Source organism: Haliotis rubra, unplaced genomic scaffold (genome assembly GCF_003918875.1).
Source record: "Haliotis rubra isolate DU_JTF1 unplaced genomic scaffold, ASM391887v1 Scf749, whole genome shotgun sequence".
NCBI classification, from domain to species: Eukaryota; Metazoa; Mollusca; class Gastropoda; order Lepetellida; family Haliotidae; genus Haliotis; species Haliotis rubra.
The window spans coordinates 50,743-75,483 of NW_025767467.1; the positions used below are offsets into that span (position 1 = coordinate 50,743).

General features: G+C 44.4%; 3 protein-coding genes across 3 annotated transcripts; 1 reads left to right on the forward strand and 2 right to left on the reverse strand.

Moving 5' to 3' along the window:
• The first annotated feature begins 653 nt into the window (after positions 1-653).
• Positions 654-1,217, forward strand: LOC124260038. Its single transcript, XM_046694281.1, has one exon. It carries the CDS (start codon positions 654-656, stop codon positions 1,215-1,217), a length of 564 nt encoding a protein of 187 aa, XP_046550237.1.
• Positions 1,218-2,554: 1,337 nt separating this feature from the next.
• Positions 2,555-5,072, reverse strand: LOC124260042 (protein tirA-like). Its single transcript, XM_046694285.1, has 4 exons — positions 5,068-5,072; positions 4,579-4,682; positions 3,808-4,472; positions 2,555-3,035 (listed from the first exon to the last, which is right to left on the reverse strand). The coding sequence occupies exons 2-3, from the start codon at positions 4,615-4,617 to the stop codon at positions 3,828-3,830; spliced, it is 684 nt and encodes a 227-aa protein (XP_046550241.1). The 5' UTR covers positions 4,618-4,682; positions 5,068-5,072; the 3' UTR covers positions 2,555-3,035; positions 3,808-3,827.
• A 12-nt stretch (positions 5,073-5,084) lies between these two features.
• LOC124260039 lies at positions 5,085-24,507 on the reverse strand. The gene is made up of 17 exons (XM_046694282.1): positions 23,897-24,507; positions 21,490-21,733; positions 20,970-21,132; positions 20,555-20,682; positions 17,900-18,050; positions 17,606-17,748; positions 16,960-17,116; positions 16,468-16,601; positions 15,268-15,391; positions 14,556-14,686; positions 13,215-13,344; positions 12,897-13,036; positions 11,255-11,414; positions 10,643-10,844; positions 10,090-10,226; positions 9,374-9,604; positions 5,085-5,141 (listed from the first exon to the last, which is right to left on the reverse strand). The coding sequence occupies exons 2-17, from the start codon at positions 21,726-21,728 to the stop codon at positions 5,085-5,087; spliced, it is 2,427 nt and encodes an 808-aa protein (XP_046550238.1). The 5' UTR covers positions 21,729-21,733; positions 23,897-24,507.
• Between the last annotated feature and the right edge of the window lie 234 nt (positions 24,508-24,741).

Below are 24,741 nucleotides of genomic sequence, written 5' to 3' on the forward strand. Positions count from 1 at the left end.
CTTCTATTTAAGCTGTTATATACAAATCCTGACTTATGTAAACTGTCTGACCGAAAGAAAGGATATACTTGAAAACTAGATGTTACCAAACTATTACAAACGTTTTCAATACGTTGTGAGGATTCCGAAGCGTAAACATTGTAAACATGACATTGCAATGTAAAGAAAACGTCGATACCCGAATCAAATATATCACCATAAAGAGAAAAGATGTTTTATTTAAGAAATGTGTATGTGCCTTCTTTTGTCCGGCAGTTCATGTTTATTGAACCTCGACTGTCTATAGTAAACTGTCGTTGATTGTTCTCGAGTGCTATATCAGTTCTGTATTGTGCAATCATCGAATAAACGATCCTGAAGACTAATCACCTTGGTCATGTTTCATCACCAACACACGTCTGGACGTCGCTTCACAGTGGTACACAGTAACATTCGCATTTTGCCATATCACATGGTTGTGCTAATTTCCTCTGTGAAAATACCTGAGTCAATATTCCTGAAAGAGCCTACTAAACTGGGGATAATGTAGCGGGATATTGGCTGATTGTCAGTTGTGCTCTGCTGGCGTCTCAGTGTCCCCTCGTGGTGTGTATCTGTACACTGATGGCGTCTCTGTGTACCCTCATCGTGTGTTATTGTACCCTTGTACCCTGATGGCGTTTGAGTGTATCCTCATGGCGTGTATCTGTACCCTGATGGCGTCTGAGTGTATCCTCATTGGGTATATCTGTACCCTGATGGCTTCTCAGTGTATCCTTATGGCGTGTATCTGTACCCTGATGGCGTCTGAGTGTACCCTCATGGGGTGTATCTGTACCCTGATGGCGTCTGAGTGTATCCTATTGGTGTGTATATGTACCCTGATGGCGTCTGAGTGTATCCTCATGGGGTGTATCTGTACCCTGATGGCGTCTCAGTGTACCTTCATGGTGTGTATCTGTACCCTGATGGCGTCTCAGTGTACCCTCATCGTGAGTATCCGTACCGTGGTGGCGTCTCAGTGTACCCTCATGGCGTGTATCTGTACCCTGATGGCTTCTCAGTGTACCCTCATGGTGTGTATCTGTACCCTGGTGGCGTCTCAGTGTACCCTCATGGCGTGTATCTGTACCGTGGTGGTGTCTCAGTGTACCCTCATGGCGTGTATCTGTACCCTGGTGGCGTCTCAGTATATCCTGATGGTGTGTATTTGTACCTTGGCTGGATGTAGATGTTGACACAGATTCCCTGAGGGCTACCCCAAACTGCATAATGAATTAATGCTATCTTGAATGAATGTTGTATGCCGCTCCATCACTGTCTCTCGTTTCAGACAAAGCACGCCTTTTGTACAGTAGGTGAATGAGCTGAACGCCACACTCAGCAATTGAAGGTGTTCCCGACCATCTCCAAGGTTCTCTCTCATCTCTTTCACCCTGTTGTCCACATCCTAAGAGTAGCAAACAAAGAAACATCAGCAAAGTTGACATTCCGTCCACGTCAGTGGCTGTTGGAGTTGGACTTTTCAATGGGAAATGTTCGATGTTCGTTAGCATAAACAGAAAATATCTTGTCTAATCTATTCTAGCCGAAAGATGCTACCAAGCTGTGTAGTTAGATTAGTGCACCTATGTAAAGTATGTTTCTGTTCTGGGTGTACACCCCACTGACCTTATTAAGGTGGACTTCCGGGATACCGAATTGCAAATATCAAAACTATTCAATTAACAAAAAATATTGCAATACAGGGATAGTGTTGATTTACGCTTCTGGTTGAACACAAATAGAATTCATTGAAAACATATTCAATATCAAGGCAACCAAATATTGCAATACACAGTCTGCACTCAGACGTGGACAGTCTGGTCTTCAGTGTCCACAGCGGACGCTTCTGGCCAGTCTAGCATACACAACTTTGATAGAATGTCCACAGCGGACCTGCAAGACGTGGCCAACAATGCATGAGTGTCCACAGCGGATGCTCTCAGACGTGGCCAGTCTTTACTGTGAGTGTCCACAGTAGAACCAGCTGTCAGTGAAACCAAATGACGTGGCCCTTATACTGATAGTGTCAGTGTCCACAACGGACTCAGACGTCAGACAAAAGCATGGCCACAGCGGACCTGCATCTCCACAGCGGACCTGCTCTCAGACGTGGCCAGTCTGGCACAATAGGATCAACGGATCAGACGTGGCCAGTCTGGTACAATAGCTGGCACATCAGTGTCCACAGTGCGCCCCACGCATGCCTGCAATAATCCAAGCATCACAAACGACGACACCGCACGCTGGACGCTATAAATCGGATGTAAAGCAATGACACATCTTTGACAGCTTGCCTTCCCTGCATTTAAACTTCATTTAATTCACACGCAACATTTGGCAGCCATACATACTTGTGCTATTTAAAGGTTGAAGAACAAAACAAAACAACACCTTATGTGATCTCCATCTCTTTATATGTAAGTATACAAGTACGTCATAAACATCGTATTCAACTGACTTTTCTCGTCAAATACGTATCATGCCTAACGAACCAGGCCAGGTCTCTGGATGACAGTCATATATGTGCGAGGACAATGATGGACATGTGAGGAGTTTGTCAATCAGAATCTATATGCAAAGATCTAAAATTACGAACCAGGTGGGATGGCCTGATTGGCGTCCTTCATGTCAAGTTCAGGTCGGTAACTAAGTAAAATGGACCCGTGACGGTAAGACTTCTTCATGGTGTATTTCACCCACACAACACAAGTAAATAGTCAATTCTAACAGCTACACATAATCACAGTCATAACAATTAGAAAACAATTTCATAAAAAAACAGGAATAATAAGCATGTTGAAGATCATGACTTCATAAGTATATCACAGTTTGCTTTTATTAAAGAATACATGAAAATAGTTCATTACAATTGTTGAAACATACGTCTTACATCTACTCTCTAAAACAAGTGGAATTTGGCTACATTAATCAAAGAAGGAATTCTTGAAAAAAGATGCTGTTAATATGGGAGTGATCGGGAAGAAACATATTCTTAACACAATGATATCTAGCACATCTAGCACTAATCAACATGAGCAAACAATTTCTATCGACTTTTCTATCGAAACGCACACAGTTTCCCTATGACATCACAACTTGTCACAACCATAACCAGGAGCAAATGACCATGGTGTCCTTACGGATCTTTATCCCAGGAAAGTCTGGATCATCCCGGCACACTAAAATACTTCCTCAACAAGAGGCGAATTACATTATCATCATTGTCCATTGGTATGGAAGCGGGAAGTGGGCGATGATGGAGACAATGATAGAGAACACTCTGTAAATGTAACCGAAACATTGGCGTATTCCTGTAGACAGGTAGGGACTCTTGTACAGTGCTTCAGACTTTAACGATGACTAACAAATAAACTGCAATTGTACATCCAACCTCGCATATTTTCTGTTACATGATAGTCCACAGTTTCATAGTCCAATAGGTCTTTGAAGGCATTCTTGTATCCACTGAGATAAATGTCATGATGAACCGTTTTGAATGACTAAATCAAATTGCAGTTAAATAACACACATGGTTAATAAAGTATTCATACATAATCCACTTTCAAATCAAAGACTAATCTGTAACGACTGTGTGAAGGGGATAGCCGTACCCCTCATTGATCAACTTGAGACAACATCAGAGGCAATACAATGCATAGACGTGGAAATGTATTCTGAAATATGTATTGCTATCGTCAATTCTCAGCAACAAATAAGTCTGAGGCAAGAAACAAAACCTTGGTGTAAAGAATCCAAATTCCACATATGTGCCTGTTAGTTTGGGTGAAGTGGGTTCTACAAAATTATACATGACGAGCTCTTTTGGGGTTGATTGTGTTGGGGTACCGTTGAGAATAAACTTGTTGGTGTTGATATGGTTGTTGATATGGTTGTCGATATGGATGCTGCTGTTGGGGTTGTTGATATGATTGCTGCTGTTGGGGTTGTTGCTGGTGCCTTGGTTGTTGTGGTTGTTGAGATATCGCACTATTCCCCTTTCCCACCAGTATGATGTTTGGCACATATTGATCTATTGCCGTCAACATTTCATCAAACTTTTCTCCATCCCACCTTTCCTGTACAGTTTCATCCTTCCCAAAGTTGATGTACAACAGCTGAGTGAACACCATGCTCATCGGACCAGATGGTGGCCACGTCATCTTCTCCAGCAACAGAGGCACTATTGGTTTCTTGAGAGCATCAGCAAGACTGACTTCCCTCCGGCAGTTGGCCGACAGAGAATACTTCGAGGTGACACATGAGAGAACGACCTTTGCCCCTCGCACGCCCCTGTCAATTTTGTCAAATAGGGAGTCCCCACCTCCCATTTGGTAGATGTCCATCCAGACGGTGAAGCCCATCTCAGTCAGGCGCTTGTACATGAGCTGAATCTGCTTCTGTTTTCCCCACTGGTAGGAGATGAACACATCAGGAGACGCTGATCCACGCTGTAAGAAAACAATATTTGTGTATCAATTTAGCTAATCGACTGTCACTTTGGTTATGGGTACGATTTTCATGTCAAGTATTTATTTCATGGCTTAGTTAACATACCTCCACCTCCTCCTGCTTCTGTTGACTGGCAGCCGTCATCGTCTTCACGTCCTTCTTGTCTATCTTGATGACTTCAGCCACAGGACACCACCAGTTCTTGTATTCTGTGTGCATGAATGTATGTGACAAAGCATATTCATCTGGGATTGTGAAACTAAATAACAACTCTGACAGAAGAACTGTTCACAAATGCATCAACCATTTTTGAAATTAATAATTTGATAATAATCAGTTTGATTTTCTGCTGATTCCTTGGGCTCACAGGCAAAATAATTGTGAAAGTAATATGACTTGATGTGACACCAGGTGTTTGCGAAATAGTATGCATGCCCTGCCCTTCCAGAAGCACCATTTCCTGACTCCACTACATCCTCGGCCACTTGGGAAGAACATAATAAGTTGTCATTAGTTTCACATGTACCCGTTGCCACATTCTGTCCTGCTTACCTCCTTCAAACTTCTTCTTAACCCCTTCCACCTACAGCTTACCCTCTTCCACCTTCTGCTTACCCCTTCCATCTTCTGCTTACCCCCTTCTGCTTACCCCTTCCATCCTCTTCCACCTTCTGCTTACCCTCTTCCACCTTATGCTTACATCCTTCCACCTTCTGCTTACCCCCTTCTGCTTACCCCCTTCCACTTTCTGCTTAGCCCCTTCCACCTTCTGCTTACCCCTTCCACCTTCTGCTTACCCTCTTCCACCTTCTGCTTACCCCCTTCCACCTTCTGCTTACCCTCTTCCACCTACTGCTTACCCCTTCCACCTACTGCTTACCCCTTCCACCTTCTGCTTACCCCTTCCACCTACTGCTTACCCCTTCCACCTTCTGCTTACCCTCTTCCACCTACTGCTTACCCTCTTCCACCTTCTGCTTACCCCTTCCACCTTCTGCTTACCCTCTTCCACCTCTGCTGCTAACCCTCTTCCCTTCTGCTTACCCTCCCTTCCACCTTCTGCTTACCCTCTTCCACCTTCTGCTTACCCCTTCCACCTTCTGCTTACCCTCTTCCACCTTCTGCTTACCCTCTTCCACCTTCTGCTTACCCCTTCCACCTTCTGCTTACACCCCTTCCACCTTCTGCTTACCCCCTTCCACCTTCTGCTTCACCACCCTCTTCCCCACCTACTGCTTACCCTTCCACCTTCTGCTTCACCCCATCCACCTTCTGCTTACCCCTTCCACCTTCTGCTTACCCTCCACCTTCTGCTTACCCTCTTCCACCTTCTGCTTACCCTCTTCCACTTCTGCTTACCCTCTTCCACCTTCTGCTTACCCTCTTCCACCTTCTGCTTACCCTCTTCCACCTTCTGCTTACCCTCTTCCACCTTCTGCTTACCCTCTTCCACCTTCTGCTTACCCCCTTCTGCTTACTCCCTTCCACCTTCTGCTTACCCTCTTCCACCTTCTGCTTACCCCCTTCCCCCTTCTGCTTACTCCCTTCTGCCTACCCTCTTTCACCTTCTGCTTACCCCCTTCCACCTTCTGCTTACCCACTTCCACCTTCTTCTGCTTATCCCCATCCACCTTCTGCTTACCCTATTCCACTTCTGCTCACCCTCTTTCACCTTCTGCTTACCCTCTTCCACCTTCTGCTTACCCTCTTCCACCTTCTGCTTACCCCTTCCACCTTCTGCTTACCCTCTTCCACCTTCTGCTTACCCTCTTCCACCTTCTGCTTACCCTCTTCCACCTTCTGCTTACCTCTTCCACCTTCTGCTCCCTCTTCCACCTTCTGCTTACCCTCTTCCACCTTCTGCTTACCCCTTCCACCTTCTCTTCCACCTTCTGCTTACCCCTTCCACCTTCTGCTTTACCCCTTCTGCTTTGCGCCCTCTTCCACCTTCTGCTTACCCTGTTCCACCTTCTGCTTGCCCCCTTCCACCTTCTGCTTACCCCCTCCACCTTCTGCCCCCTTTCATCTTCTTGCTTACCAACCTCCACCTTCTCCTTACCCCCTTCCACCTTCTGCTTATCCCTTCTGTTTACCCTCTTCCGCCTTCTGTTTATCCCCCTTCCACCTTCTGCATACCCTCTTTCCGCTATAAGGAAACATTACTGAAAAGGGATGAAACAAGTGCATGGCAATTCTAAATATTGTTTCTTAACATCATGCAGCGATGTCATAGCATTGTCAGGGCATTGTGCAAATCTACTATCAAAACGATATCCCCTAGGAGATCTGATCGCACACAAGCAATATCTCCTGTGAACACAGTTTTGCAGCATTGCGTCCCATCTCCCCTCTATCTGTCTATGTGTCCACGTTTGCCCACCTTTTTTCCACCTTCTGCTCATCCGGCTTGACGTTGTTGTAGTTGACCTGCATCAGGAGTTCCTGGAACTTGGCTGCCGACCAGTACCTGACGTCACCAGTCTCCTCCCCAGGACGGGTGAAGAATCGGATGAACAGATACTCACTGAAGATTGGCCCCATTGAGCCTGGTGGAGGCCATGACAGTTTCTCCATCAACAGAGGGATGATGGGCTTACCCAGGCTTACCGAGAGGTTCACCTGAAATCGGAGTAGTTTGCAAAGTATTGAAATGAAGAAGTCAATGTGTCCAATGCGGATAAACAAATACAATTCCACCACAGGGTTCCCGAGAGATAAAGTAATCATACAGATTGTGCTGGAATTTCCGATTATTAGGAGGTTGTGCTGATATGAGCAAATGTGTGTTACGAACAGGAAAGTTTTGTTCTTTCAGAAGCAGTGCATTTAGGACAGACACATTTGACATAATCATATGCACAACATGCATATAATTTCATAGAACAATTGATTTATTATGTACACTTCTTGTGCACCGACCAATACAGTCGCAATGCAAAACTAGACGCACCTCATTTCAGTTGAACTATTTCTCCCTGACTATACTACTGAACATGTTCTGTCTGAATATCTGAAACGTTCCTTCCAGTTACACTAAGTACCATTGAATTGTTACGGGTCTATCATGGGTCTATATACATAAAAGGTGTGCACTTAAGATTACTTCACAATTGTTTTCAATATACAAACATACACTAGTGATATAATTATTGTTCTCACAGAAAGGTTACATTGTTTTAATTTTCATCTCTATTGCAGTTTGGAGATTTGGTACATTTCCCAGTGACACAACAGATTACGATTATTTCTATATCAACGCCATTTATCACATTTTCTCAGCAATTGAAGTATTGGCCTTCTCTGGCAAGGAGGAACATTTGAAACTGTTGATGTAGTTAGAAACTAGACTTTCTGGCAAGGAGGAACATTTGAAACTGTTGATGTAGTTAGAAACTAGACTTTGAGTTGAAATTAACTGGACAAATACCTCTCGATTGCAGTTTGGAGACTTGGCATATTTCCCAGTGACACAACAGATGACGAGCTTGGCTGCCCTGATTCCCTTGTCGATCTTCTCGAACAGCTTGTCTCCACCTCCCATCTGACCAATGTCCATCCAGCACGTGAAGCCCGCCTTCTCCAGGTGCTGCTTCAGAAGCTTCACCTCGTTCTGGATTCCCCACTGGTAGCTGATGAACACCTCTGGAGGCTCCGGGTACTCGAACTCTTCGTCCTCCACTACAGTTTCTGGAGTAAAAAGAAAATGCAATACTTTTACATTAATTTATAATACTATTTCTCCATATGAAAACATAATGTTCCTCTTTCCTGATACTATTGAAATAAGTGCATGAACGATTCATTCAGAAGTTCTTCATAAATCAAAAAGTTGTCAATACCAAAAGAACAATGGATAATTAATATCGTTAGTCTGAGGATCATAATCAAAATTTACGCGGAGTACTGTAAGAAGATTTGTACCGGTCCTTTTCATTGCGTTCTCCACAATGACAGCAGCGTCCAATCTGTCCATCTCTTGCAGTGCTGTCAGCACAGCATATGTGGCTTCCCTCGTCTTCCGAGTGGCGTACCATTCATTCAGCATGGCCATACATGGGTCGTGCATCTGAGCCCAGCTCCGGATGTCATCATTGCTGTAGCCAAGACGCATAGAGAGAAGCGTCCAGTCCAGAAGGTCTTCGGGGTTGAGGAGTTTGGCCACGTCTCGTGCCCAGAAGGGAGCGTGACTCAATGTCTGCACGATTCATGAGTGTTACACATTGATGAATTTCACCTATCCTTTGTGGGATTTTGTTTGTCTAGATATAATCAATAGTAGATTCATTATCGATGTTTCTCATATTCAGTAATGTGATGTATGACACGACATACCATTTCGTAGCTCTCGCCTTGAGCTACAGCACTTTCTTACAAACTGAAAAAAACAATAGCTTACCTTTCCGTCAAGTTCCTCCACTTTAGCCTCAGTCTTATCCACCGTCTTCTCCAGTTTGGTCATCTTCTTTCCATGTTTCTTCACATCAACCTTGACATCATCAAGCTCCATCCGTTGTTCATCCAAATCCTGGTGTAGCAACACCAGACCAACTTCCGTTCGGGTGACTCGTGTGTCCAAGTTTACTATATCCTCCTTCATCTCCTTGATATCGTCGACCAGGGATTCCATGCTAGTAAGACACGTATTGTAAACCACCTGTGTTCTTGTAACAATGTGTATGATATGATAACATAAACTACAACAGCGAACAAGATGACAAGAACAATAAGCCACTTTGTTTTGATAAAACGGTTTTCATTCTGTCTTATAAGATTAATTAGTGATTGCATAGTTTACGCCTTTAAATGAATGATTGTTTGTTCTTCTCAGTACTTGCCACTGACAGCAGTTAAAGATTATCAGTCATAAAGTGTACTCAACGTGCAGAGGAATGTACATCACTACCTGATCTTCGCTCTCGATGGCTAAGTTCTTTAGAATCGAGAAGAGCTTCGCCTTGGCATAAGGCTGAATGCTCATGTCACCTTGCATCAGGGTTTTCAGGTGTGGTATGAACGCGTTGGGCATCTTCTTGGAGAGTTGTTCCATGATCATCATATACATACTGTACAGATTGTCGTCGCCTTCGAACATCTCCTTGATCAGTTCTTTTACGTTTCTCTCGGTGAACACCTGAAATGGACAGACACTTTTCCGTTTGATAAAGTCGTCTATGGGGTGCTTTCTTTCTCTACACACGGTGACGCCCCCGTGACGTGTAAATGACAGAATAATTGTACACATCATCAAGATTCACATGGTTATAAAATCAACTCTTTGAGCAATTACTATTTCACATATCTGTGCATCTTATCCTATCGCCTGATCAATGTTGTGTGCAAAAGATATTTTCAGTCGGCTAACGCATGCAGCTCTACATTCCCAGTCGGGAAGAATTATGACACAACGTGTTGACTCTTGCATCATGAGCTCTGTACCAAATGTTTCTGCATCTTAATATCTCTTATTTCTCAGAAACCTAGGACTCATATTTCATTATTAACACGTTGTAAGGATTAAACATGTACTTCATAAATATCATTAGCTATAGCGTCTACTAGTTATAAATGATCTTATATTCAAAGGTTTAATCATCATTTTCACAAAACAAAACTTACAGAGGGTTGGTTCTTGGCAATCATAGTTAACCATGGTAAAACATACGATCGATTGTCTGTCTCTATTAACTCAAAGAGGGTCTGGAACTGGTTTTCCTGAAGGTCAGGGTAGTATGGGTAGAGGGCACTTAGGATAGCTGGAACACAAGGACAAGGGTACTCATAGAATTAAAATTCTTAAGTTCCAGGCAGGACGTGGAACAACTGTACAGATAAATGTAAAATTCCAGGTTTGATTTCAAGAACGTGTACACTGTGTGAAGCCTCATTCAGATGTTCTCCATCTTAATGCCGCGTCAACCGTTCACTCAATACTGAAGAAAATAGCCTTTCGTGTTTTTCATTTCATTTTATTCATACTTTGCTTGATAACGGTGTTAGGATCTACACCGAAACGTCGCTTTTTTTGCAATAAAGTTGTCTATCCATTAAAAGTGTCCTCTTTATCATACCAGCTTCTAAATGCCACTTAATGAAGTTCATTTTATTCCATGTTGTCTTTGTTGACATTATATTGTTTACAACAAGAGACATTGTTTGTATTTAGACGTACGCAGTAATCGTGGGCTTTCACAGGACATATATACATCCATGATCTGGGGGAAGAAAGGTGACATTGTCCTGGCTCCCTTCAGTATCAGTGCTGATACTTGTGACAGTGCGATTTCTGATATCTCTCCGTGCTGACTAGTCAGCAATTTGACGCTCTCCCTCACCACCAAGATAGCCCGCTGTATCTTCTCCTGGTCGTCCAACTGGAGGAGAACAGTTCATATTAGATCAGTTTCTACAATTTCTGTAACAATTAGTTACAGGCAGCTAAGTGTTACGAATGCGAGTGAATACAAGTACAGCCAGTGCATCTCCGAGGTCGGGCCGGATACTAGGCAAGGCTGGGATATCTACTGAGCCTATAGGGTTGACTCCCAATGATGGTCGGGTTTCAGCTGCCCAAACGTTCTGGCAAGAGTTGATTAACGGGATCAGGGGTGGTCTGGCTCGCTTACTGGGTTGATGCATGTCATGGTATCCCAACTCAAGGAACCAGCGACCGGTGAGTTTTCAATAATCCATCTGTATCAGAATGAAGGACACCAATCGTTGTCATCCATACCCAAATTAATTTTGAATCCCGTGGGACCTCCTCCTTCCCAATACTACTTACAAATCGGAGAAACTTTGTCGCCACGCTCCTGTACAGTGCAAAGAAGACTGTGTCAGGTTTGTTAGATTCCTCCTCGTCCAGGACAAAGTCTCCCTTCATCACTATTTTCATGAAGTAGGACAGAGCACTCAGGTCCTTTTCGGTAAGTGACTTGGCGTTCCTGGAACAGCAGTTTTAATTAGATATTGTTTATTAACATATTTCAATATTTCATAAGTGTGGAATAGCGTCTGTCGTGACACCTGTATGTGATGCTGTCCATCCCTTGCCTCATTCCAAAGGACGTTACAAGATGGTACTTTCTGTTAAGTTGCTTGTCTACCGGCCTTAAGTATTCTTGATTGTAAAACCTCATTTTACCTTACTTCTTGGGTCTATAAAACATTCAAGAAACAGCCTCTATTTCCATCAGCGAGTAAACAATTTTTGTTGGCTGTGTTTTGTCTGTGTCTTCAATCTGTATGGAGCATCAGTGTGTTTAATCTGTGTGGAGTGTCAGTGTGCTTAATCTGTGTTGAGTGCCAGTGTGTTTAATCTGTGTTGTGTGACAGTGTGTTTAATCTGTGTTGTGTGTCAGTGTCTTTAATTTGTGTTGTGTGAGTGTCAGTGTCTTTAATCTGTGTTGTGTGTCAGTGTCTTTAATCTGTGTTGTGTGTTAGTGTGTTTAATCTGTGTTGTGTGTCAGTGTCTTTAATCTATGTTGTGTGTCAGTGTGTTAAAGCTGTGTTGTGTGTCAGTGTGTTTAATCTGTGTTGTGTGACAGTGTGTTTAATCTGTGTTGTGTGTCAGTGTGTTAAATCTGTGTTGTGTGTCAGTGTCTTTAATCTGTGTTGTGTGTCAGTGTGTTTAATCTGTGTTTTGTGTCAGTGTGTTTAATCTGTGTTGTGTGTCAGTGTCTTTAATCTGTGGTGTGTATTTAATCTGTGTTGTGTATCAGTGTGTTTAATCTGTTTTGTGTGACACTGTGTTTAATCTGTGTTGTGTATCAGTGTGTTTAATATGTGTTGGGTGACAGTGCGTTTAGTCTGTGTTGTGGATCAGTGTCTTTAATCTGTGTTGTGTGTAAGTGTGTTTAATCTGTGTTGTGTGTCAGTGTCTTTAATCTGCTTTGTGTGTCAGTGTGCTTAATCTGTGTTGTGTGTCAGTGTGTTTAATTTGTTATCTGTGTCAGTGTCTTTAATGTGTGTTGTGTATCAGTGTGTTTAATGTGTTGTGTGTCAGTGTCTTTAATCTATGTTGTGTGTCAGTGTGTTTAATCTGTGTTGTGTGTCAGTGTCTTTAATCTGTGTTGTGTGTCTGTGTCTTTAATCTGTGTTGTGTGTCAGTGTCTTTAATCTGTGTTGTGTGTCAGTGTCTTTAATCTGTGTCGTGTGTCAGTGTGTTTAATCCGTGTTGTGTGTCAGTGTCTTTAATCTGTGTTGTGTGTCAGTGTGTTTAATCCGTGTTGTGTATCAATGTGCTGATTGTCTGCCAGTGTCTTTAAATTGAATTGATAGTCTCTTGATGTCTTAAATATGGGCCGGTTGTGTGTCAATGACTGCGCAAATCTGTATTTATATATATATGACTGTGTATGTCACTGCATGCCTTGTGTACAGATAGTTGCCAGTGCTCTTGAGTGTCTGTGAATCTGTCTACTCACAAAGCATCCATTCCCAATTCGGCCAGTCGGTAAACGGCCACAATCGAGCTACCGGAAGTGGCCTTCTCCCAAGGGAATGTTGCGTCCTTGAGGAACATCAATATAGTGGAAAATGTTGACATGATCAGGTCCTTGTGTTTCTGGTAAAATCATTTGTAGGGGTCAAAACCAAATGCACACGCAATGCCGTTATTATATAAACTGGGTAAATTGATCTACTTCATGCTCATATTACTTATATCATCTCATATAACATTGCTGGATGGCTGATACTTTAACAAGAACTTAAAAACCATCATTTCAGGCCCGAGAACTTACCTTTCCATTAAAACAAACAATGTTGGCCATTATAAAAGAAACTTGGAACATCGCTGTTTCTCTCCTCTTAAGAATTGTCAGGGTACATTCTACCATTTTTTCAGTCATTTCAGGAAGGATTCGGTCCCGCCTGGAAAGGAGAAGGAAGTTATTGCGAAAACTGGGCAGGGATTTGGAATCTCATAACATTGGAAGCATGTTAGCGCTGTTTGTCTCTCGATGTTTTAGCCGCTAGATTACCCGACAGACCCAATAAACACGTAATGTGTTATAACCACAACCACATTACGTGTATCTACAGTCAGCAATGCGTTATAACCACGACCACATCACGTGTACCTACAGTCAGCAATGTGTTATAACCACGACCACATCACGTGTACCTACAGTCAGCAATGTGTTATAACCACGACCACATCACGTGTACCTACAGTCAGCAATGTGTTATAACCACGACCACATCACACAGTCAGCGTGTATAACCCACCTACAGTCAGCAATGTGTTATAACCACGACCACATCACGTGTACCTACAGTCAGCAATGTGTTATAACCACGACCACATCACGTGTACCTACAGTCAGCAATGTGTTATAACCACGACCACATCACGTGTACCTACAGTCAGCAATGTGTTATAACCACGACCACATCACGTGTACCTACAGTCAGCAATGTGTTATAACCACGACCACATCACGTGTACCTACAGTCAGCAATGTGTTATAACCACGACTACATCGTGTCACGTGTACCATCACAGTCAGTCAGCAATGTGTTGTTACGACCATCACGTGTACCCACATCACGTTATACGTGTACCATCACGTGTACCTACAGTCACAGTCAGCAATGTGTTATAACCACGAGCGTGTACAGTCAGTGTTATAACCACGACCACATCACGTGTACCTACAGTCAGCAATGTGTGTACCTACAGTCACCACACGTGTACCTACAGTCCAATGTGTTACCACGACCACGTGTCACGTGTACCTACAGTCAGCAATGTGTTATAACCACAACCACATCACGTGTACCACAGTCAGCAGCAATGTTATAACCACGACCACATCACGTGTACCTACAGTCAGCAATGTGTTATAACCACGACGTGCATCAGCAACGTGTACCTACAGTCATCATGTGTTATAACCCGACCACACAGTCAGCACAGTCAGTAATGTTATAACCACGACCACATCACAGCAATGTGTGTACCTACAGTCAGCAATGTGTATAACCACGACCACATATAACCACAACATCACGTGTACCTAACCAACATTTGGTACAGGTTTGTGTTATGACTAGTCCCTTACAAGTAACATTGGTCTTACGTCATTTGATTTGCCAGTTCATAGGCGAAGTTGATGAAAAAGGCCGCCGGCTGCTTGGTGTGTTTTTCACTCCCAAATAATCGCACTTTCATCAAGAGGTCTAGAATCTCACGAGCATCTTCCACGTGGTCCTGCAAAAAGTAAATGTTACTTGTTGACATATTATTATACGATATTTGCATAGCGCCCATATCCCGGCAACTAGTGCATACTCAAGGCGCTGGTATTTTTTCCCTCGATCATTGGATGTCAATCTCAACGGCACATCGTGTTATCAGTCTCAACTCCCTTGGGAGTATGCAACTCTTGCAGACACTAGGCGCACCGAGTTATTGTGGCTTTCTCACACTAACGAGGTACCCATTCACAGCTGAGTGGACTGGGACACATAGTCACAGTACTCTGTCTAAGTTGTGGGGGAAATCAGTTTGTTCAAAGAAACTGTTTATAGTATTCTCTAGATCGTGTTTCTAATCTGCTTCCTGAGTAACGAGACTTGGTGGTAAAATCGAAAATCGAACTGAGCTAACAGAGGTCATGGTGCCACCGACGACGTTACAAAAACTATTTAGTTATGTTGCCCTAAATGCTGTATTGAACGAGGTTTCGCTGTTTATATCTTAACTGTTAAGCGTTTTTATCGTACATAGAACAGAGACAGGTCCAATCTATGCCACTATTACTTTTGGTGTTGTCAGTACTTAAGGTATACCTTCCACTTGAGCAGCTTCCCCGTATCCTTGACAGCCTTGTAGACCGCTCTGCCTGTTCCTAGCTGATGGATCCTTAGACACGCCTTGATCAGGTCCATCATCAGCTGGCAGTGGTCAGGGTTCCTGGAACAAGTCAGAGAGTGGTCAGTGCTTCTGGAACAAGGTCAGAGAGTGGTCAGTGCTTCTGGAACAAGGTCAGAAAGTGGTCACGGCTTCTGGAACAAGTCACAGAGTGGTCAGGGTTCCTGGAACAAGTCAGAGAGTGGTCAGGGCTTCTGGAACAAGGTCAGAGAGTGGTCAGTGCTTCTGGAACAAGGTCAGAGAGTGGTCAGGGTTTCTGGAACAAGGTCAGAAAGTGGTCAGTGCTTCTGGAACAAGTCAGAGAGTGGTCAGTGCTTCTGGAACAAGGCTGGAGAGTGGTCAGGGTTTCTGGAACAAGGTCAGAGAGTGGTCAGTGCTTCTGGAACAAGGTCAGAGAGTGGTCAGTGCTTCTGGAACAAGTCAGAGAGTGGTCAGTGCTTCTGGAACAAGGTCAGAGAGTGGTCAGGGCTTCTGGAACAAGGTCAGAAAGTGGTCACGGCTTCTGGAACAAGGCTAGAAAGTGGTCACGGCTTCTGGAACAAGTCAGAGAGTGGTCAGTGCTTCTGGAACAAGGCTAGAGAGTGATCAGGGTTTCTGGAACAAGGTCAGAAAGTGGTCACGGCTTCTGGAACAAGGCTAGTGAGTGGTCAGTGCTTCTGGAACAAGACTAGAGAGTGGTCAGGGTTTCTGGAACAAGGTCAGAAAGTGACCACGGCTTCTGGAACAAGTCTAGAGAGAGGTCAGGGCTTCTGGAACAAGGCTAGAGAGAGGTCAGGGCTTCTGGAACAAGGTCAGAGAGAGGTCACGGCTTCTGGAACAAGGCTAGAGAGTGGTCAGGGCTTCTGGAACAAGGCTGGAGAGTGGTCACGGCTTCTGGAACAAGGTTAGAGAGTGGTCAGGAGCAGCCCTACTATGACTGTTAACTGTTATGTGTTACCGATTACATGTGTCAACCAAGTCAGGCTCGCTCCCTTTAGTCGCCTCTTACGACAAGCATGGGTTACTGAAGATCAATATACTAACCCGGACCTTCACTGGTTACACATCACTGAGAGATGATTCAAGGCTAGAACAGACAGGACATTGAGACAAACCAACACATCGTTGCAGTCACCTACTTGTTCATGGACTTCGAGAGCACATTGTCTACAGTAGCATCAACAAACGTAACGGTCATCAGGGTGTGGTCCTCCAGGTTGTTCAAAAAGGATATCAACTTCTTTGTCATCACAGTGAACAGCTCCGAGTTCCCCTGTAAGAGTATGATAATTTGCCAAGTGTATTAAATGACCCAGTAAAAATCAAAATTGTTTCCAAGGAAAATATGATACAAATATAAACGCACAAATGTGACACAACGTTAAAGTATCTGTTATTGTTATATACCGATATATGCAGACTGACAAACACAGCTTTTGATCCAAGCATGGTTAATAAGAGATACCTAGCAGGTAGGATAGTCATGTAAGAAACGACGTCATTCGACAGTTATGTTTCTCGGTGAGTTTTCTGAAGGGAGGCTCAACAGGATTATGAAATGGTATTTAATAAGGAAATATTTATACTCGGGGATGTGTCACACTGTTTTTACGAAACTCGTGTATCAGTACCGTGATGGTGGGACGCCCTTCCTTCTCCTTGACGTGATCGAAAAAGTCGCCTACAGATCTGACAATAGGGTGGATTGGACCCCCTGCCTTCTTGTCACAGATTACAGCTACGAAGTCCAGGATTTCTACGTACATCTTGTGAAACAGAAACTCATTGCTGGAAAAAATTATTGGTGGGATTAAAAGGGTTCACAGCTTGACGCACACACGGGGAGGGATAGGGTTGATTCTGTTTTATAGTCCCACCCCTCGTAGATTCCACGCCCCATACAGACACATTATCAAGGTAGTCCATGTTTTATCCCAAGAAGCCGAGCGTCCGATAGGGTCACTACACATAGTTAAAATATCATTTAATGTGACGTGATGATGGGATCGAACCACAGCACCTCTCCGGGTAGATGATCTGTCCACTTCACCACGAAGGCGGTTGTTCCGTTAGGATTTGCTCACAAAATAGACAATCAATATCTAAGTGGTAGATATGTGAGTAGATAACGATAACATTTGATGGTATCTGCCGAAAGGGTACTTGATCGATGGAATATTGGTGTCGCATGCATCAGTGTACAACTGTTTGGGGAGGATTTGTTATGGTCACTGGGCACAATATATCAGGCGGACTGTAGAAACTGATTGAACTCACTTGATGCCATTCAACACCTCCTGGACACCTCTCGTCATTTCCTCGACGACCGTCTTTGAGTTCTTCGTGGTCAGATTGAGGTGGAGGATGTCGTTTTTATAACGCTTCAGGGACTGTTTCACCTTCCCGGAGTCATCCATGCCCTGAGGAAGGAATGGCAACGCCATCAACAATCCGTTTCCGGGTAGTTTCAGATTCTCATTTCAGTTCACCATCGGGACATATCTCTTTAAGGTATATCTATATACTCTCAACACGTAATGGTCTTATTCGGAAAAACACAAACTGACCCACCTTAAACACATCTCCGTCGTATATGTACGATATTGCGTCTGAAATGTACTTGTGAATGTCCCGTATATGTTTAGGGCAATTCAGATTAGTAACGGTCGTGTATCTGTACAACTCCGCGAACTCTACCTGGGCCTCCTTGAAAGCCTTCTCTCTGAAAGCAAGGACGATAACAATTCACATATTACCTTCAAAACAGCTAATAGTTTAAATCCCACTGTTTAACATGATCCAACCTAGTGGCGTGTGGGGAAGAACAGGGCCCCAGTCAACAGAATCATCTCGTTATGGACGTGTCGTAATACGTTTAACATACAAAGTTTACAATGTCCACAATCATACATTCTCTGTATCAGGACATGCTGACCATACATGGAATGTTCTACCAGACATCCGCGTACACCATTCATGCAGGGGTGCCCGGGCTGCCATTGGAACATTGTACGTTTATTCACAGTAAATTTCCACAATTTGAGCAAGAAGTCAGAAAAACATTACAATAATACCCACATACAGCTGAACTTCGCAGCTAAATAGAGTTGTATCAACTTATTGTTGATTTGATGAAATGAAGAAAGGTGTGAATACACGTTCACATCGCATTCTCAATGGCGGCGGTCTGTAAATAATTGAGCTTGGACCAGAAAATCCAATGATCAGCAGTATGACCATCGCTGGGATACGATGACATGTGTCAACCAAATCAGCGAGCTTGACCACCCGACCCCGTTAGTCGCCTTTTACGACAAGCATGGGTTACTTAGATCAATTCTAACCCAGGACCTAGATTTTCGAAGCTCTCTTGGCTGCAGTATAAACAAAGGGGTAGTGAAGCCTGCAGTATACACAAGGGGATAGTGAAGCCTGCAGTATACACAAGGGGATAGTGAAACTAGCAGTATACATAAGGGGATAGTGAAACCAGCATTATAAACAAAGGGATAGTGAAGCCTGCAGTATACACAAGGGGATAGTGAAGCCTGCAGTATAAACAAAGGGATAGTGAAGCCTGTAGTATACACAAAGGGCTAGTGAAGCCTGCAGTATAAACAAAGGGATAGTGAAGCCTGCAGTATAAACAAAGGGGATAGTGAAACCTGCAGTATAAACAAAGGGATAGTGAAACCAGCAGTATAAACAAGGGGCTAGTGAAGCCTGCAGTATACACAAGGGGATAATAAAGCCTGCAGTATAAACAAAGGGATAGTGAAGCCTGCAGTATAAACAAAGGGATAGTGAAGCCTGCAGTATACACAAAGGGGATAGTGAAGCCTGCAGTATAAACAAAGGGATAGTGAAGCCTGCAGTATAAACAAAAGGGGATAGTGAAGCCTGCAGTATAAACAAAGGGATAGTGAAGCCTGCAGTATAAACAAGGGGATAGTGAAGCCTGCAGTATACACAAAGGGGATAGTGAAGCCTGCAGTATACACAAGGGGATAGTGAAGCCTGCAGTATAAACAAAGGGATAGTGAAGCCTGCAGTATAAACAAGGGATAGTGAAGCCTGCAGTATAAACAAAGGATAGTGAAGCCTGCAGTATAAACAAAGGGATGGTGAAGCCTGCAGTATAAACAAAGGGATAGTGAAGCCTGCAGTATAAACAAAGGGCTAGTGAAGCCTGCAGTATAAACAAAGGGATAGTGATGCCTGCAGTATACACAAGGGGATAGTGAAGCCTGCAGTATAAACAAAGGGATGGTGAAGCCTGCAGTATAAACAAAGGGATAGTGAAACCTGCAGTATAAACAAAGGGATAGTGAAGCCAGCAGTATAAACAAGGGGATAGTGAAGCCTGCAGTATACACAAGGGGATAGTGAAGCCTGCAGTATAAACAAAGGGGTAGTGAAGCTTGCAGTATAAACAAAGAGATAGTGAAGCCTGCAGTATAAACAAAGGGATAGTGAAGCCTGCAGTATACACAAGGGGATAGTGAAGCCTGCAGTATACACAAGGGGATAGTGAAGCCTGCAGTATAAACAAAGGGATAGTGAAGCCTGCAGTATACACAAGGGGATAGTGAAGCCTGCAGTATAAACAAAGGGGTAGTGAAGCTTGCAGTATACACAAGGGGATAGTGAAGCCAGCAGTATAAACAAAGGATAGTGAAGCCTGCAGTATACACAAAGGGGTGGTGAGGCTTGCAGTATAAACAAAGGGCTAGTGAAGCCTGCAGTATAAACAAAGGGATAGTGATGCCTGTAGTATACACAAGGGGATAGTGAAGCCTGCAGTATAAACAAAGGGATAGTGAAGCCTGCAGTATAAACAAAGGGATAGTGAAACCTGCAGTATAAACAAAGGGATAGTGAAGCCTGCAGTATAAACAAGGGGATAGTGTAGCCTGCAGTATACACAAGGGGATAGTGAAGCCTGCAGTATACACAAGGGGATAGTGAAGCTTGCAGTATAAACAAACGGCTAGTGAAGCCTGCAGTTTAAACAAAGACACAGTGAAGCCAGCAGTATAAACAAAGGATAGTGAAGCCTGTAGTATAAACAAAGGGCTAGTGAAGCCTGTAGTATAAACAAAGACACAGTGAAGCCAGCAGTATAAACAAAGGATAGTGAAGCCTGCAGTATAAACAAAGGGCTAGTGAAGCCTGTAGCCGAGATCGATGGTTGCGATAGCCAGCCATGATGTGGTGTACACTCACCTGAAACAGCTTTTGCTGATCAGACATCTGATAGCTGATATAAAAGTTGTCTCAAAATTATAATCGGAGCTCCAGAATTCTCTCATGAAGAACAGTATGTGATTCTTCAGTTTGTCCCCCGCCAGGTTCTGTAACAGGGACCGAAACCTACAAGTAGTGCACCTAGCTGCTCACGCTTATCTCGCCCGTCCCCCAGCTGAGATCACCCGATCGGATATTCATTTTCATTAAGGATGAAATAAATCGTCTCCAAGTCCAAGAGGGATACCATCATAGCGCCTAGCAAAATCCCATAGGGATCGGGGGCTTCAGGAAATCGACCATGTGTATTTCTAGTAATTTGTCTTGAAAAAGGGTCATTGGTAAAGCGTCCTCTATTTAAATAACGCGGAATCGCAGGCGAATGTGAACGTACATGATAGTAACGACTGAATCCGAATTCGGTGACATTCATCATCCTGGTCCACAGCTCCATGTGTGTCGTCCCCGGCCCCTGCAGCAGCATGTCGTGGACGAAGTCGAGGCAGAAGTCGTGGATGTTGGACATCGACGTCGTCATTCCAGCCTTAGCAAAATTTCTGTAGATGATTGTGGTTTATATTAATCGATTAAAATGTGGGATATTATACTGTTATATACTGTTCCACCTGCAGAATATCATCTACATTACATCATGATCATAGCTAGTTTCGAATGAGGTGTACAAGAATCGAATGTTCGAAACCGTTGACTAAAGGTCAATGTCGTAATCACAGTGAATTCAAATGAACAAACATTGTTAACGTAGGTGAAAACTATCAAGCTGTGACAGTTTGCAGGGAACTACCATGACACATCTGCTGGTCGCAGTACCATAGCTTCAGTTACTGATGGCAGTTGTAGATATCCACAGCATCTGGAAACAAGGTGACCTGATATAGAAACACATGACTTACTGTGACCATATCATCAGGGAGTGCAAGACAACCTCCGCGAACTGGCACTGTTCAGTGAACTGGCCGGGGAAGTCTGGCCGACACACCCCTGCCCTCAGACACATGAGCGCACCCAATACATCTTGCTCGTTGGGCATAGCCTGGAAGTCGTGGGTGATCGAATGCATGTGTTTGCCGAAATCCACTCGGGCGTAGCTGTCCGCCGTCATGAAGTCGTACCTCCTCACCAGGGACTCCATCGTCACTGTTGATGTAGAGAGGGGTGAATGGTGAACGGGTAGATGTAGAGAGGGGTGAGTGGTGAACGGGTGGATGTAGAGAGAGATGAGTGGTGAACGGGTGGATGTAGAGAGAGGTGACTGGTAGACGGGTGGATGTAGAGAGGGGTGAGGGGTGAACGGATGGATGTAGAGAGGGGTGAGTGGTGAACGGGTGGAAGCAGAGAGAGGTGAGTGGTGACGGGTGGTGGTAGAGGGGGAGTGGTGGATGTAGAGAGAGGGTGAGTGGTGAACGGGTGGATGTAGAGAGAGGTGTGGACGGGTGGTGGATGGTGAACGGTGGGTGGATGTAGAGACGGGGGTGAGTGGTGGACGGGTGGATGAAGCAGAAGTAGACGGGTGGGAGAGAGGGTGAGTGGTGAACGGCTGGAAGTAGAGAGAGTGGTGAACGGGTGGTGGTGAGACGGGTGGATGTGAAGAGAGGGGTGAGGGTGAGGTGAACGGGTGGAAGCAGAGAGGGTGAGTGGTAGACGGGTGGATGTAGAGAGGGGTGAGTGGTGAAGTGGGGTGGATGTAGAGAGGGGGTGGAGTGGTGGAAGAGAGGTGGTGGTAGACGGGTGGATGTAGAGAGGGTGAGTGGTGAACAGAGGGTGGAGTGGTAGACAGAGAGAGAGGGTGAGGGGTGGACAGGGTGGAAGTAGAGGTGAGTGGTAGACGGGTGGATGAAGAGGGTGAGAGGAGGTGAACGGGTGGAAGTAGAGGGTGAGTGGTAGACGGGTGGATGTAGGGAGAGGGGTGAAGGGGTGAACGGGTGGAAGTAGAGAGAGGTGAGTGGTAGACGGGTGGATGTAGAGAGGGTGAGGGGTGAACGGGTGGAAGTAGAGAGAGGTGAGTGGTAGACGGGTGGATGTAGAGAGGGGTGAGGGGTGAACGGGTGGAAGCAGAGAGAGGTGAGTGGTAGACGGGTGGATGTAGAGAGGGGTGGGTGGTGGTGAACAGGTCGACGTAGAGAGGGTGAGTGAACAGGTGGATGTAGAGAGAGGTGGACGGGTGGATGTAGAGAGGTGGTGGGATGTAGAGAGGGTGAGTGTGAACGGGTGGATGTAGAAAGGTGAGTGGTGAACGGGTGGATGTAGAGAGGTGAGTGGTGGACGGGTGGATGTAGAGAGGTGGTGGTAGATATATAGAACAGGTGAGTGGGGTGGATGTAGAGAGAGGTGAGTGGTGAACGGGTGGATGTAGAGAGGGTGAGTGGTGGACGGGTGAATGTAGAGAGAGGGTGAGTGGTGGACGGGTGGATGTAGAGAGAGGTGAGTGGTGGTGGACGGAGTGGTGGACAGGTGGATGTAGAGAGGGTGAGTGGTGGACGGGTGGATGTAGAGAGAGGGTGAGTGGTGAACGGACAGGGTGAATGGTAGACGGGTGGTTGTAGAGAGATAAGAGTGGTGGACGGGTGGATGTAATAGAGAGGTGAATGGTGAACGGGTGGATGTAGAGAGAGGTGAATGGCTGACGGGTGGATGTAGAGAGAGATGAGTGGTGGACTGGTGGAAGTAGAGAGAGGTGTGTAGTGGACGGGTGAACACAAATCTTGTTCTTGTGACAAGTCTTACGGCCATATGCTGTACGGACACTGGTGTTTACAAGGTTCTCGTGTCAAGTCTTACGACCATCTACTGTACGAACACTGGTGTTTACGATGTTCTCGTGTCAAATCTTACGGCCACATACTGTACGGACACTGGTGTTCTCATGTGCACATTGTCATAGAAAGGAGATACGTAATCCCTTACTCACGTGACTCGTTGCACGGCATCTGTGAAGTTCTTTAGAGAAGCATATTTCGTGACAAGCTCTCATTTTAATATTCATGACTCACTTTGCCTGCATAGTATGATCAAACATCCACCATTTATCATACAGCACATACACTGGTGTTAAATACTGCATATCTAGATATTAGTTTTGATTGTTTACATGCTGCTAATGTCTTAAGGTGCTCTATAAAACCTCAGTAATAGCATTTCGGATGCTTGTACTTCCAATATTTCAATATATTTCTTTTATATTATGTTTACTAAAGCCTTCCATATAGTCTCACGTTCAGTGTATGAATATCTAACGTGTCGTACCTACCATGAAATGTTACTATTAAAACGATATTATTATACAAATTATGAGACATTTACCTCAGAAGGTCTAATATCGTTGTCAAGTTATGTCAATCAAACATTCAATGCATGGCCGCATACTCTAGCTTCCATTAGGCATGTATCCAGGTATGTGAGAGCGGTGTATGTCCCACTGGCCGCGTGCACGGCGTCCTAAGTCACAGATTGTCTCGTGGTTGCCATATTGGCAAAGGAAGCACGTGATCACCTCCTTCGTGTATGTATTTATTATTTTACCTGGACTTCGGAGATGCGTTCAAGCTGTTTGCTACCAAGGCAACACATAAACAATCCCCGACACACACGCGTTTGTTAGTCGAGTATTGGATTACTGAATAGAGCGGCGGTGCAGGTTGCGCTTCACTGACAGTAAAGGTACACACGATACCAACAAATAACCCACATTGAATCAGGTCCTTTCGCTGCTGAATGTATCGTCACACTTCTTGTAGAGCTGACGACACTGTAATCCACAGTTATAACATTACTGACTTCCTGATTGCTGGTTGTGAAACTAACATCGATCCGTTGTAGCCCGTAATCAATAGTTCCATGCGTATCGATGAGTTCAGTGGGTAATGAAGGCATGGTCTATATACCTTCAGTTAAGGATTATGCTTGAGTTACCGCCTGAGTAACGTGTACCTCCAAAACCCCTGATTGAAGCTAGTAGAGAGTAACGTGTACCTTGAAATACCCTGATTGAAGCTAGTAGAGTAACGTGTACCTTGAAATACCCTGATTGAAGCTAGCAGGGAGTAACGTGTACCTTGAATACCCTGATTGAAGCTAGCAGGGAGTAACGTGTACCTTGGAATACCCTGATTGAAGCTAGCAGGGAGTAACGTGTACCTTGAATACCC

Coding starts and splice junctions, on each gene's coding strand:
- LOC124260038 (XM_046694281.1), top strand. CDS start 654: ATGGCGTTTGAGTGTATCCTCATGGCGTGTATCTGTACCCTGATGGCG.
- LOC124260042 (XM_046694285.1), bottom strand. CDS start 4,617: ATGACGGCTGCCAGTCAACAGAAGCAGGAGGAGGTGGAG. Junction 4,473..4,578: donor AGAAGCAGGAGGAGGTGGAG/GTATGTTAACTA, acceptor GTTTTCTTACAG/CGTGGATCAGCGTCTCCTGA.
- LOC124260039 (XM_046694282.1), bottom strand. CDS start 21,728: ATGGAGTCCCTGGTGAGGAGGTACGACTTCATGACGGCGGACAGCTAC. Junction 21,133..21,489: donor TCCCTGATGATATGGTCACA/GTAAGTCATGTG, acceptor AATCATCTACAG/AAATTTTGCTAAGGCTGGAA. Junction 10,227..10,642: donor TGAAAGCCCACGATTACTGC/GTACGTCTAAAT, acceptor CTTGTGTTCCAG/CTATCCTAAGTGCCCTCTAC.